The sequence below is a fragment of the Acomys minous genome (assembly GCF_964271855.1).
Source record: "Acomys minous genome assembly, chromosome: 15".
Lineage (NCBI taxonomy): Eukaryota > Metazoa > Chordata > Mammalia > Rodentia > Muridae > Acomys > Acomys minous.
In genome coordinates, this window is record NC_140497.1 from 69,338,859 (window position 1) to 69,353,919 (window position 15,061).

Genomic DNA, 15,061 nt, shown 5'->3' on the forward strand with positions numbered 1-15,061 from the left:
CCTTTTGCCCCACTTACCAAATGTTCCATCTTGGAGGATGTCATGGACTACTGAAGAATACTGATGGGCACAGGTTTGTGAGAATCGTGAAGTCACCCCCACTCAGCTTTTCACATCACATATCATGACAGTCATTCTTATGTTTATTTATAGACAGCATCTAAAGACTACTTGACACTTCTGTAAAGAGTCAGTTAATGACTCTAAGATATTTTTCTTACCGCTCTATTGCAATACATATTACAGTTGTTTTTCTAGGAAGGTTATCTTTGATGGTACCACACAAATGATGGGCTGCACAAGGGTGGGTTCTTGTGCCCATAAGTGATGCTGTGAAACCTCTTCCGCATGCAAATGAACACAGTGGCATTATGATTTAATGCACCATTAAAAAGCCAGCTTGGATGATCCGAAAGCATCCCTGCCAACAGACACACTCCCAGAACTTTTTGTTGTTAGTATTTCACATACATGTATCTAGAAGTCATGTATTTTTGCATGTGTATATGAGTGTTGTGGTGTGTGTTTGTGTTTACACGTGTGTGGGTGAAAGCGAGCTGGAGTGTGTCCGTGTGCGTATGTGAGGAAAATCAAAGTTGACTTCATGTGCGTTTCTCTACCACTCTACATCTGATGTCCAGAGTCAGTGTCTTTCAAGGAGCTTGAAGATCAGGAATTCCTAGATTGGCAAGTCAGCTTGTCCCAGGAACTCTCTGTCTCTGCTTCCTACGGTGGAATTACTGTCTCTGTGCCAACTAGGCTTTTACTTGGGCATCGGCAATTAGATATCTGAAGCTGACACTTGTTTGGCAAACACTTAGCCACTGAGCTACCTACCCAGTTCCAGTTGTTATAATTATTAAAATGATGGAAGCAATTACCTCATTGTCTCTATTGTTGTCAATTAACTTATTGGGTAGCTTGAGGGAGCAATGTATGTACTCTAGAGGGCACTGTTGCACAACGTTAGTATTGTATTTCTTCTGAATTCCAGAAGGTATAGCCCTTTCAAACCTGTGAAGGCCACCGACCTTTGAAGGAAGACATAACTACTAGGTTGAAGATTTGTTCCTTGCCTGTTTCTAAAGATAGCCAAAGTTATATATACTCAATCTGGATTTATTTTGCAAATAGGTAAGTTTTATTATTCTTATTTTTAAAAAGATTTTCTTTCACCTTTACTGACTATTATTTTCCAGCTTTTTCGGAAGTTATGAATTTTCAAGGTGGTATGTGCTTTCCAAAATGCTTCTTTTGGAAATGAATATATTGAATACTTGGGTGTCTTTTGGGATAAAAATGCTCTGAAGTATGATTTTGGTACTAGAGACCAGTGAATTACATACCTTAAGTATATAAACTATTCAAATTTATCTTTTAATGATTATCAAAATGTTACAATAATAAAATTGTCAAGGTTTCTGCAAGTCATTGATAATAAAGGTGGACTTAAAGTTAAGGAGCAGAAAATTGACTTGGAAACCCATTCGGTTCTGCACTCAATGCCACCTGGCAGGCAACAGCTCTAAGAGAGACATTAAATGGGGGAGGGGGTATTGGTGACAGTAAGCAATTGGTTGCACATAACAGTGAAAGCATCAAAGATGTGGAATAATTATCTTCTTACAAAATATAAGGCTCTTAACTCCAGGACAGTGTTCCTCCCACTCACTTGCATTTTCCTTTACTGGGTGGAGTTACAAACAGTTCATTAGAGATTGCTCCTGAACCCAGTCAGCCCTCCAAAGGTGCAGCAAGTATTTGCATCACCTGTCACGTGTCAGAGTGGAGGAAAGACTGAGGAGGAGAAACAAGTTGGAATTACATACAATCGGCTGATAGCAAAATAGTCCTGTGATTATTTCTCAGCTCCATTTCTTCTCTCCTGTTTCTGGGCTAGTACTTTAAAAGTATTCCCAGAGCTCTGGGAAGTTCTACTTAAGTATTTATTGACTTGCACAAGACAGCAAAGAAAGCACTGCACACCTGGCTTAGAACATGCTTATTCATATTTAAATACACAAGGAACTTTTTTTGCTATACACCCCGTCTCCATATTGGAAACGTTAGAAGCTATCGTAAAGAATTATAAAACAGCCATTTCCTATGGTTCTTCTGAAATTGTATGCTAAAAGTCATGTTTTAAATTAAAATTGGTGCAAGATTCTTCATTTACAATGGGGTTCTAAATTATCCCTAAATATTACATTATCTTCTAGCAGGGGTTTTAGAAATAATTAGACTACAGAAGTTCAAGGACAAAATAAAGATATATTACTGGCATACACTAGTTTTCTGTCTCCTAAAGTCATCAATTAGACGTGTTTTCTTTTGGATCGCTACAGATGTTCAAGCCTTACTTGACTGCGCCATTAAAATGTAGCTATGCATATTTTAATTTATATAGAAAAGGAAGGAAAGAAGAAGTGTGGATGCCTATGTTCAGGTCATGGGAATGAAATTGTATTGTTTCCCATTGTTACTGTCGCTACAAAGTGTCCCAAGGAGATGAGGAACTGGTACTCTCCGTGTGCTCTCTCGACTACCATGCAGGGATAGTATTGTTGAAAGTGTGTCTTGCTAAATATAGACTTAGATATGAAAATGTTCTCAATAATTGTCAAGAGGATCATCTTGCTTAATTTGAATAGGATAGAAGCCAGGCCCATAACATTCATTTTAAAGTACTGGGGTCAGGAATGGGGAGCTAGGAAGTGAAATGCTATGGATTATGGGAGTCATAGAAATACAGAAGAAATAGATCATGAAGTGTACAAGTTCTGGGTGTAAAAATTCATGGAAAAAGACCTTGAAGTAGAAAAGATATTGCAAAAAACATTGAGTAAAATAAGTCAAGGGAGATGGTAGGGATGTATTGGGACCATCCTTTCAGAAAGGTGAATAATGGTTTCCTACCTGTGACTTAGTGGGGATAGAGCCTCGTTTGTATTTATTGTGATTAGTTTTGCTTAATTGTCCTAGCTAGTAAATGACAATTGTTGTCAAAGACAAAGCAGAAAGGTCGCCTCCAGTGAGTCATGGACCACGCCTAAGATTAGCTATTACAAATGCTTTTAAGTAATATTTATATTCAGGAATGTATTTTTTTAAACACCATCTTGTATGATGTTTTCAGAATCAGAGGAAATAACCGGTCTGCTCTGTATCATTTTCCCAGGACGGTTCAGTTCTTAATGAAATGAGCAGAGTCCCATGGTCTAGGAAACAAAGGGTTGGAGGCCCCTCGGGTTTTCTTTCTTGTCATTTGAACAAAGAATTGTTGAGGTTTCCGGTGACGGCCACAAAGGGACCTCCTCAGATGTTCCCACCTCTCGTACAGGCTTCCCACTTTTGTCAGCACTATATTCCCAACAGGAATATATAGTAAGAGAAAGGGTGAAGCATCTGCTAAATAAATATTTTATTTTAAAAGTGAAATAATGATAACTTTATATGCTGGCTAAATAAGAAACACTGGCCTGTCTGCTCACATGTCAATTAGTTGTCTGTCCGTCTCTTCAATTACCTTGCACCAGACTGTAAGCTCAATGAGGGCTTGAGGGAGACAGATGTCACAGTACACTTAAAGGCCTAGGCTGCGTCTAACCTAGCTGAGTTCACATCCAACTGTTGACATTTACCTGCTAGGTGGACCTAAGAAGTCACCTAACCCCTTAACTTAACTTCTGATTTTATAAGAATAAATGAGTTAAAACTTTGTCAAAGCACCTAGGAGATACACACACACACACACACACACACACACACACACACACACACACACATAATGTTTGGTTCTTGGTGGGCTCTGTACTCGGATTTGGTATATTAAGTAAAAAACACAGCAAAAGCAAATACTGGCAGAGACTGATTTGTTTCCTATCATATCATCCTGTGTGAGTCTGTCAGGCTGTCACGGAGGTGATGCCTTGTCCAGTCTCTACTCCTCCCACACTTGCTCACACTGAGTGGAAAGCCAGGTATAAACAGAACACTTTTTTTTTTTTGAGCAATGCATCTGTTTACCCAATTGTTTCTGAGTTTATGTAAAAATGCATAAGAAACACTATACAAAACCTCATATCTTAAATTATTACACGGGTGATATAGGAAATGCAATTGTGACAACTAGGGGTTTTGTAATTACACAGCTCTATCTGACTACTAGAGAGTGAAAACTTCTCTGAACTTTAGTTTCCTCATGCAAAAGAAAATGAGGATAATTACTTAGAAGTTGTAAGGATTAAACAAAGTACTAAAAACTCAGTATATGCCCAATAAGCAGTAAATTATATATTTTTCTTCTATGTAAATCCTCTATTTCATTGGAAATGTTATCATGTTATCATGCAATAAAATTGGCATATCACTTAAAATATTTAACTGACAAAAAATTAAAACCCAATTGTATAGCACAGCACTTTAGTACTTCTTATAGTAATAGCTGAAATATTGGTGGCGAATATTGGCAACAGAAAGGAGTCTGTTTCAGACTCCAAAGTGTCTCCTTCAGACAACTTCCTGAACAGAACACCAACGGCCCAGGCATTAATGTCAACAATTAATAAATGGGACCTCATGAGGCTGAGAAGCTTCTGTAAGGCAGGAGACACTGTCAAGAGAACAAAGCAACAGCCTACAGACTGGGAAAAAAGAACTTCACCAACCCTACATCCGACAAAGGTCTAATATCCAAAATATATAAAGAACTCAAGAAATTAAACACCACCAAACCAAATAACCCAATTGAGAAATGGGGCTTGGAACTAAACAGAGAATTCTCAACAGAGGAATATCAAATGGCTGAGAAACACTTAAAGAAATGCTCAACCTCCTTAATCATCAGGGAAATGCAAATCAAAACAACTCTGAGATTCCATCTTACACCCATCAGAGTGGCTAAGATCAAAAATTCAAGCGACACCACATGCTGGCGAAGATGTGGGGAGAGAGGAACACTCCTTCATTGCTGGTGGGAATGCAAACTAGTACAGCCACTTTGGAAATCTATCTGGTGCTATCTCAGAAAACTGGGAATAGGGCTTCCTCAAGACCCAGCTATTCCAGACTTTGGAATATACCCAGAAGATGCTCCAGCACACAACAAGAAAATTTGCTCAACCATGTTCATAGCAGCCTTGTTCATAATAGCCAGTACATGGAAATAGCCTAAGTGTCCATCAATAGAAGAATGGATAAAGAAACTGTGGTACATATACACTATGGAATACTATTCAGCTGTTAAAAACAAGGAATTCCTGAAATTTGTGGATAAATGGATTGAGCTAGAAATGATTATAATGAGTGAGTTAACCCAGAAGCAGAAAGACTCAAATGGCATATACTCACTTATATCTGCATATTAGCCCAAGGGGCATGTCCCACGAAAGCCTTCACTTACCAGGAAACTGGGACAGAGGGGAGACATCCTATTGGGACTCTAGATGAGAGAAGCATGGGAGAATGGGAAAGTAGAAGGATCCAGAGGGTCCTAGAAACCTACAAGTAGAACATTATGGTAGGTAGATTTGGGCTCAGGGTCCCACTCAAACTAAAGCACCAGCTAAGGACAATACAGGCCGTAAATTTTAAACCCCTACCCAGATCTAGCCAATGGTCAGAACATTCTCCATGGTAGAGTGGAGAGTGGGATATGACTTTCTCACGTACTCTGGTGCCTCACATTTGACCATGTCCCCTGGAGGGGGAGACCTGGTGGCACTCAGAGGAAGGACAGCAGGTTACCAAGAAGAGACTTGATACCCTATGAGCATATACAGGGGGAGGAAATCCCCCTCAAGAACAGTCATAGGGGAGGGGAATAAGGGGAAAATGGGAGGGAGGGAAGAATGGGAGGATACAAGGGATGGGATAACCATTGAGATGTAACAAGAATAAATTAATAATTAAAAAAAAACCAACAACAAAGTGTCTCCTTCCTCTTATGTAGATGAAAAACTGATTGATGTGCAGAGAGGCAAGTGGGACTAGAAATGTCAGCATTTAGGCCTGTTGATCTTTTCCTCAGATTTTTCTCTGAAGCTTAATTTTATTTGTAACTCGGTATATGACGGGTGCTCCATAAATAGAGTGTTTATTAATGGCTTTTGGAAGTACCTGTGGTTACTGAGTGCTTGGATGTAACCTTCTACTAGGCACTGGAGGCGTGATAGGCGATGGCTTAACTGGCTTTGTAGACCAGGCTGGCCTCGAACTCACAGCAAGCCCCCTACCTCTGCCTGCCTGGATGCTGGGATTAAAGGTGTGAACCCCACACCTGGTGATTAGCAGGCCTTTTACTGGTAGTAAATAGATCAAATGGTCAGTCAGTACCATGTATATGCAGTGTTTAGTACAAACAACAAAAGTTAAATTCCACACCGGGGATTCTGTCTGTCTGTGTTCTTGTATTATATGGCTTGCTTATATCAGACATTATATTTGTATACTTTAGAAACTGGACACAGGAGGACCTACTCTGTGGTCCATTTTTTCATTAGAGTCAGTAATGAAGGTCATCGGCACTCCTCTGCTTGGCCTAGGCTGAGAACTAACTGTCCTTTTCTAGAATAGTCTTAATTTTTCTCTCTCCTCTCTCTCAATCTTTTTTAAGAAGAGTTATTGCTGCTCTTTTTTATTATTTTATTAATTTACTCAGATTACAACTAAATTGTTATCCCATCACTTGGATCCTCCTGATTCCTCCCTCTCTCTCGCTTTAACCCTATTCCCCTCCCCTAGGTCTAAGACCAAGGGGGACCTCCTGCCCCACTATATGGCCATAGGCTATCAAGTCTCGTCTTGGTAGCCTGCTTATTCTTTCTTTGAGCGCCAATAAGCCTCCCTACCCAGAGAAAGTGGTCAAATATGGGACACTAGAGTTCATGTCAGAGTCAGTCCTCGCTTCCACACAACTGTGGAGAATTTCCTGTCCATTGGCTAGATCAGAGGAGGGGTTCGATGTTTACCACTTGTATTGTCCTATCTCTTAAATAGCTTTGCTAGCTGCTTTGGCTTCATTTGCTTACTCTTGTTTCATGCTCTGTTTATTTTCTCCCCATTTTTTTCTGGCGTATCTAATTCAGACAGTTTTAATTACCATTTAAGCCAATCATGTGCATCAGAACAGAACGAGCTTGGAAACTGCAGATTTTTTTTTTTATCTCTACCATCAACACAGTTTCAAATGATCTGGTTGCGCTATTCACAAATCTACATTTAGGAATCCGATAGACAAGGGTAACCAATGTTTATATCACTGATCTATGCATAATTTCTTCACTGCAGTGTCCAACTGCAACCCTCACACATCTCCACTTGGCATTTAGCATTGAGTATTTCCAAGATGAAGTGTTAATCTTACCTTTTCTAACTCTCACAACCTTCTCCCCCAACCTCATAGACATTACTTCAAATTTTCTTTGTTATTGGATGATACCAGTATCAAGCAAGTTGCTCGTATTACTTTAGCATATAATGTCCATATTCACAAGCCTTCCCTAGCTTTACAATTATCTTAGGATATAACCCACACTCTTTAATTGTTCTTAAGAGAATATGCAATCTGTTCTGTATGCATTTCTGTTTCTGTTTAAATAATCTGTCCTCAAAGAAAATTTTCATTAACATGTAGACTGATATGTTTCTCATGACGATACACATTTCAGTATCTTCTGACTAACAAAAATAAAATTAAACATTTTCTGTCATTAATATGGCTGTTCTTTAGCCAATGTTGGGTGGGATTTTCAGTAAATAATGCCTGAATTGCTGAAATTTCCACACAGCAAATGTTTTACAGTTGTGCCCATTCATCTTAACTATCCAAAACCCTTAAAGTTTCCCTTGTGACATTACTATAATTAGACTTGGTCAGTGATTTGCTTATTTAATTTTTTTAGTGCTTGTTCTTCTAATAAATAAGACAAGAACAGGGCTCAGCCCTTTTTATTCTAATTCTGTATATCTCATATCTATTGGTTTCTACACAAAATAACAGACTTATGTTCAAGTGATGAATATATAAAGTATGAGAGAAGGAATAATAAGACCCACAGTACAAAGGAGGTATTAAATAAGTCAGTTAAATATGGTTTATTTTGCTGTAGGCTATTAAAGGCATTTTCTTTTCTTTTGTTTTCATTTCTAAAATGAGCTCTGGCAAAGTTTTATTAAAGGAATTTTTCCCTGGTTTACTTTTCAGCAGTCTGTTCTGGCATGCTTCTAATAATATCAGAAGCACTTGGGTCAATGATAACCAGTGTGCATACTCTGTAGTATTTTCCACATGCTGTGCCTAATTCAATATTACTGCCACTGTAGTGACGGACACTAGTTTAGTCAATAGTATTCTTTTTCAGATTTCCGCAAAGCTAGGCAGTTGTTGGTGAGGATAACCAATTTTGCTTTGCCTTGTCTGATCATCTTCAGAGTCTGTTTGTATCCCAGGATATATGTTCCACTTTTCATAACAAGCTGGAGTCTTTGTCTTCTTTGTAGCCACCATTTTCCTGCCTTAGGTGCAGGACAATCCCCAACCAAGAAGATATTAAAGCTATTTTCAATGAAGAATTTTTTTTTTTTTGCTTTTCAGTGAATGATTATGGTCTCCAAGGACTACTAATTGTCTTTAAGACCACTAGCTTACACAGTGTTAAAATCACAAGGGTGGACCCAGCTGGGGGATAGAAGAACTAGTTCTCCAAAGCATTCTGAATTTGAGAGACAGGAAAATGAGAAGTATCGGGCTGGAGAGATAGATGGCTCAGAGGTAAAGAGCACTTGACTGTCCTTGCAGAGGCCCTGAGTTCAATTCCCACCAACCACATGGGAGCTCTCGACTGTCTATAATGTCTGGTGCCCTCTTCTGGCATACAGGCACACATTCAGCAGAACACTGTGTACATAATAAATAAATAAATAAATAAATAAATAAATAAATAATTTTTTTTTTAAAAAAAAGAGAAGTATCCTGTTACAAGCTGAGGATTGAAGGGAGTAGGCTGTGATAGAGTGAGTACAAGTAAGGTAAGCATGGAGACCTACATGAGATTTTGCAATGTGGATGATCATTAAGAGCTTAACAGAAGCTGTTCCACACGTGTTCTAGTGAGAAGCCATTTGTACCATGACAAAATTATTTGCAAACATAAGCGTGCATACTGTGTGTCACAGGCAGCTAATTTGTAGAAGAATGTCCTGAAAGGACTCCTGTGCATTTGTACCATCGAATCTGCTTAGGAATGCTCAGAGAGAAATATGTCAGTGTAGGACACCCTTAAGATGGAAAGCTGATAACTACGGTCATGGATACAGTATTATAGACCTTACAGGACAATTATGATCACATTTTATGCCTTGCTTGCAAATAGGACTTGTGTATTGATGCATATGCCCCAACTGTGGAAAAACGTGAAGAAAATGATGGTTATTAAGACATCACCCATAGTCAGCAGCTACACCGGGGAAGGTGAAGCAAGGAAAGCTGGAGGTATATCTGTGTTGGTGCCCACAGGATCATGGGTATCAGTGATGCTGTTTCTTTTACGTGATATTAATTAGCCATAAGCAAACATCCATGTTTTTGAGAAATCATTATTTTGTTTATTAGAATTATAACTCTTGAATCTTTTGTATTTCAAAAAACATTCAATATAAGTAAATTCATTTGTAAATCCAGCAGCAGATATTGCAGGCGCTGAACCTTGTGTCGGCTCACATCAAAGTGCCCTTTCTAACTATGCAGTCAGGCCTAACTTTACACATACGCCATTATGTTGTGTTAAATTGTATGTCCTGGGAAGGATTCCATAGGTTGTTTTTAATGAGTAACTCCATACCTACCAGCACAGTTTCACAATGAATATCCTGCTCCAGCATTCAGAATAGAAAATTGTCAACATCTTGCCACCTTATCTTTTTTTTTTTTTAAAGAACTAAAACATTACAGGTAATATATGTCCCTATATTCTTTTACCTTCAGTGAGGCATCCTGTTCCAATCTTATAGTCAACAATGAAGAATGAATTTAATTCCTCTCTTTTTGGTTTGTTTGTAAGACCTTCACATACTTGAGTATTATATTCATGAATTAAATAGAGTATTGTTTTCATAGTTTTAAAAACGAACCAAAGTGCTGCCTGTAATGGTCGCTATTATGTAGCCTTTTTCTGAGGCATTATTTGATCTGCATCTGAATTATTTGCTTAAACTGCTATATAGTAAGTCTGTGTTTTGAATATTGTGTTGCATTTATCTGTTTACTTGAATAAATATTCCATGCATATTTTGAATGAATGCTAAAGATTTTATTTTAAAAAAATAGCCCATTTTGACTTTGAAGCACTCAGGCCTAAATGGGATCTTTTAAATCAAACATAAGGCTCAGGGTCTGTGGAGAAGAGGGAGCAGAAAGAATTTCAGAACTAGAGGTGATGGATGACTCCAAAAAATAGTGTCTCCCAGATGCAACTGGGCTGATACACATGAACGCACAGCACACACAAGACCTGTACAATTCAATCACACAAATCTGAGCACTGAGAAGGGGAGTGGACACAAAGTCCTACCCTTAACCAAGAAGCGATTTGCAACCGATGCATCCTGGGAAAGAGAACACCAGTTTCTTCCAATGGAGTGTCATTGAGTATATCAACCACACTCAGGTGAAGCTCCATGCCCAGGGAGTAGCTGGCCAACACAATACAGACTCCATGAATTTTTGTTTTGTATTTATATTTTTATTGTTTTGTTTGTTTATTTTTGACCTTCATTACTTGTTTTGTTTTGTGGGTTTTTTTTCTTAGAGAGAAGGAACAAGAAGTTGAGTGGGTAGTGAGGTAAAAGAATGTAACCAAGATGTATGTTAAAAAATTTTAAACAGATGGGCTCAGTGGCTCACCTTGTAATCCCAGTGCTTGGGGAAGCAGAGGGAAGCAGATCTCTGTGAGTCTGAGACCAGCCTGGTCTAAGCAGAGGAACCCTATCTTGAAAAAAGAAAAACCTAAAGCAAAACCAAACCAAACCAAAAAAAAATTTTAATTAAAAACAAAACTTTAAAGGAATAGCTCAATTTGTGTTTGATTATTATTTTATTTTTATTTTTACCAGATATATATAAGAGAAAAATTTATTTATATGGTGCTCTGTGATATTTCAATACTTGTACATATTACGTAATGTTTAAATTAGGTTATATATATGCATATATGTGTATGTATGTGTGTCCTAAAATATTTATGCTTTTCTATTTTTTAAAATTAATTTAATTAGTTTATTAAGATTGCATCTCAATTGTTATCAGATCCCTTGTATCCTCCCATTCCTCCCCTTCTCCCGCTTTCACCCTATTCCCCTCCCCTAGGTCTATGACCGAGGAGGACCTCCTCCCCACTATATGGTCATAGGCTATCAAGTCTCATCTTGGTAGCCTGCTTATTCTTTCTCTGAGTGCCACCAGGCCAGCCTTATTCATAATAGCCAGAACCTGGAAACAACCTTAATGTGTGTCAGTTGAAGAGTGGGTAAAGAAACTGGTACATTTACAGTATAGAATACTACTCAGCTATTAAAAACAAGGAAATCCGAAATTTACGCTTTTCTTATGGCAAAAAAAAAAAAAAAACCATTCAAATACCTTCCTAAGTTTTTTATATATGGCATACTATTATTATATTATCATTGTCTGTGTTTATACTTAATTAGACCTTATATACATTATAGTTCATAATGATATCTTTTATAATAAAATTTAAAAAGTAAAAACTATGGGAGATAGATTCGGATATAAAAAGGTTTTAGAAGAGTTTTGCTACTAAGGAGAGGAGATGCGAAGTAATCTTGGTTAAAAAAACAAATGTTGAAGGAGGGAAGGAATTTTTTTAACTGAATATAATCTACATGTCCTTATACTAATGGCAATATTTCAGCAAAGAACGAAGCTTGTGAGTCTTAATTCCTTGAGATGTTAAGTTAGGCAAACTTACTCTAGAGGAACCAATCATTGACTTCATGGGTTACAGAGCAGCTTAGGTTTCAGGAGAAGAAATTCCACAGTAGAGTGGAGAGTAGGATATTACTTTCTCACATACTCTGGTGCCTCACCTTTGACCATGTCCCCTGGAGGGGGAGACCTGGTGGCACTCAGAGGAAGGACAGCAGGTTACCAGGTTACCAAGAAGAGACTTGATACCCTATGAGCATATACAGGGGGAGGAAATCCCCCTCAGGAACAGTCATAGGGGAGGGGAGTAAGGGGAAAATGGGAGGGAGGGAAGAATGGGAGGATACAAGGGATGGGATAACCATTGAGATGTAACAAGAATAAATTAATAAAGGAGAAAAAAAAGTAATTTAAAGAAATACCTTGTGAGTGATTTCTGGTGGTCATATTGGCAGTAAATATGAAATATTTTGCTATATATGATAATTTCCTATATAACCTGGATGATGAACTGGAACTGACCTTTCTCTGTCTCATCATGACATCATCACTTCCCCATCCAATATCAACATTAATGGGATCCTTGATTACAGAGACATATTGGTGCCCACATGCCTAATTTTCATACAGAAATATACCATCTGCCTAATGATTTATATATTTAAAAATGGATTTTGCAAGTGGAAACAACTCAGAAAACAAATGGAAACAGTAGACAAGGTGTAAAATACATTTTTGGCTACTGACAGAGTCTATTTTCAATTTATTTCATGTTCTCTCAGGCTCCTCTTATAGGCTCTTACTCTGATTGACTTTGGCATGTCTCCCTATTCAGCTAATTGTATCACTAACAGAGACAAAAGGGAAGACAACAGAAATGTGGTTTGTTATGCAAGGAGGAGTTCTGCCAAGACTCGTCTGTGCCGGGTTGAGATGTGCTCATTCACCTTAAATCTCTCTTTAAACTTATTAATCTTCATCCTGTTTTCTAACCTCATCCTCATCCTGTGATTTTTATGAAATCTAGTGGATATGAATGCTCAGAGTGGACCCAAGAAATTCTGGAATACCACAGAACTTACATGAGTAGCAATTTAGTTGGGATTTCTGTCCTCAATGACAAGACCTCGGATAAAGAAAGGGACGCAGCATGTGTGTACCTCCAGGAAAGGGCAGCCTGGCTAAAATCTGAGAATGTAGCTTCTACAGAAGAGCAATCAAATATCCCAAGAAAGCCATTGTCAGACAAAAGTATTTCAGAAGTACCTGAAGATGCATCTAAAATTGGGTAAGAATTGCCTAGACTTACTGAAAAACTATATTATAAAAATTTGTTCCCCTTTCCCTGCCTGACTTGATGCCCTGACCTCTCAGAGCATATGAAGGAATTAGGAAATTGGAATTTATTAAAAGAACTCTCTAGGCCATTTGAATACTTTCCTCAACCCCATACCTTGGAGTTCTAAGTGTTACTCGGAGTGACAGGGTACACTGTTTCCCAGCCATGCTTTCTCAGATTTCAGAATTTCACAAATTTTGCATAATTATTGATTGCAGGTATTTCATGTTAAAGGAAAATGATTGGAGTAGATACAGTTTGTCTAAGAGACAAATTGTAGTCAAAAGTGCAGTCTATGGAAACCAAAATTCCAAGAGAACTATGAAATAATTTACTTTTATGCTACTGTTAGAAATCTTTCCAACAATCTTTTCCCACTTACCAACAAGTATGCTCAAATAGACTTGAGACTTTGTTATTCAATACAGTTTGATTTTTTAAATTTGTATTTCTAATGTTCTGGAGATTAAAGAAAAATTCACCTGCACTTATACCTACACAGTGCCCCCTCTATTTGGCACAGCCTGCCCATTGGTGTAATTTGTCTTTTTTCTACAGTGATGGAAAAACAATATGGACAATATACACACTTGTATAATAATTTTCATTTTGTTACCTAAGTTTGTACTGCCTAATGGCAGGTTATGAGACAACATATTTCTTACATAAAAGTTTATGAAAATAAATTGTTCATCAACCGAAAGGAAAATTGGAGCAGTGACAGTTTTCTTAAATATAAGCAATACTTACCAAAATATATAAATATCATTAGTGCATAAAATATAGACAAATGTTGTTTTTACTTTCTTTGAAATGACGTTAGGATTCATGTCATATTTAGTAGCTAGTGATGACACCACTAGAAATCAAATTGTTTAATTATCAAAAAAAGTTCTAAAGCAACAGAGGAAGTTATTTTACTAGTTATATTTTTAAAAACCTACATAGCAGTTTCTGAAAACTTAAACATGACAAACAAAAACACCTCCTTCTTTACATATAATGTAGTAATACTAAATCATCTCCTTAAGTTTATTCATTTGGTTTTTTAAAAATACCCCCCCCCCAAAAAAAAAAACAGAGAAGCAGGCAAGCATGTTATCTAAACCTCAGGCATGCTGCTTAAACAGTCTCCAACAGTTTCACTGGAGCTTGAAGAGAAGTGGCTGGAGTTGCTTTATACAGCTCAAATTTCTTAAGCATCTACGTTTTTTTTTTTTACATGCTTTAAGACACAGTAAAACATGTAAAGCTACAGAGGCAAAAGCAGGTCTTACCTATACATTTTACCCCTGAATAGGGATGAGGTCCTTTTCTCTGTGTGTCCAACTGCTTTGAGATTCCCCACTCAACTGAATGACTCCTTCGTGTTATGTGTACCTGAAGCCAGAGGAGGAAATCCCAGGTAATTAAAGCCTAACTTGCAAAACAAGTCTGAAAGAGTCAACTTGAGCCAATAGTGTGACTTGTGGATCAGAATCAGAGATGGGGAACCTCACAAATCAGAAACGATGCCGTACATTCTGGGAAGTAGTGAGTAAACATGATTACAGGTGGTGGGTACTTTTTCCCAACCTTGTGACCACTTCACGTGCCTCAGTGTCAGTTTTTTTATTCAAGAGGATGTGACAGTTCTGCTTATTATCATAAACTTTATTTCTCATTACATAAATCCAATTGCTATCAGAAAATACTTCCCAGACATTGACAGACACTCCCTCTGAATATACCTTTCTCTGTGACATTCCCCTCTTAGTGCGTAAAGGAGAGGCACAGAGCAG

General features: G+C 37.8%; 1 protein-coding gene across 1 annotated transcript in view; it reads right to left on the reverse strand.

Moving 5' to 3' along the window:
• TMPRSS11D (transmembrane serine protease 11D) overlaps positions 1–14,622 on the reverse strand; it is a 54,643-nt gene extending 40,021 nt beyond the window's left edge. The window contains exon 1 of the mRNA XM_084760537.1: positions 14,558–14,622. Within this exon, the coding sequence (XP_084616663.1) occupies positions 14,558–14,565 (8 nt within the window). The 5' untranslated portion in view covers positions 14,566–14,622. The remainder of the gene's footprint in view (positions 1–14,557) is intronic.
• Between the last annotated feature and the right edge of the window lie 439 nt (positions 14,623–15,061).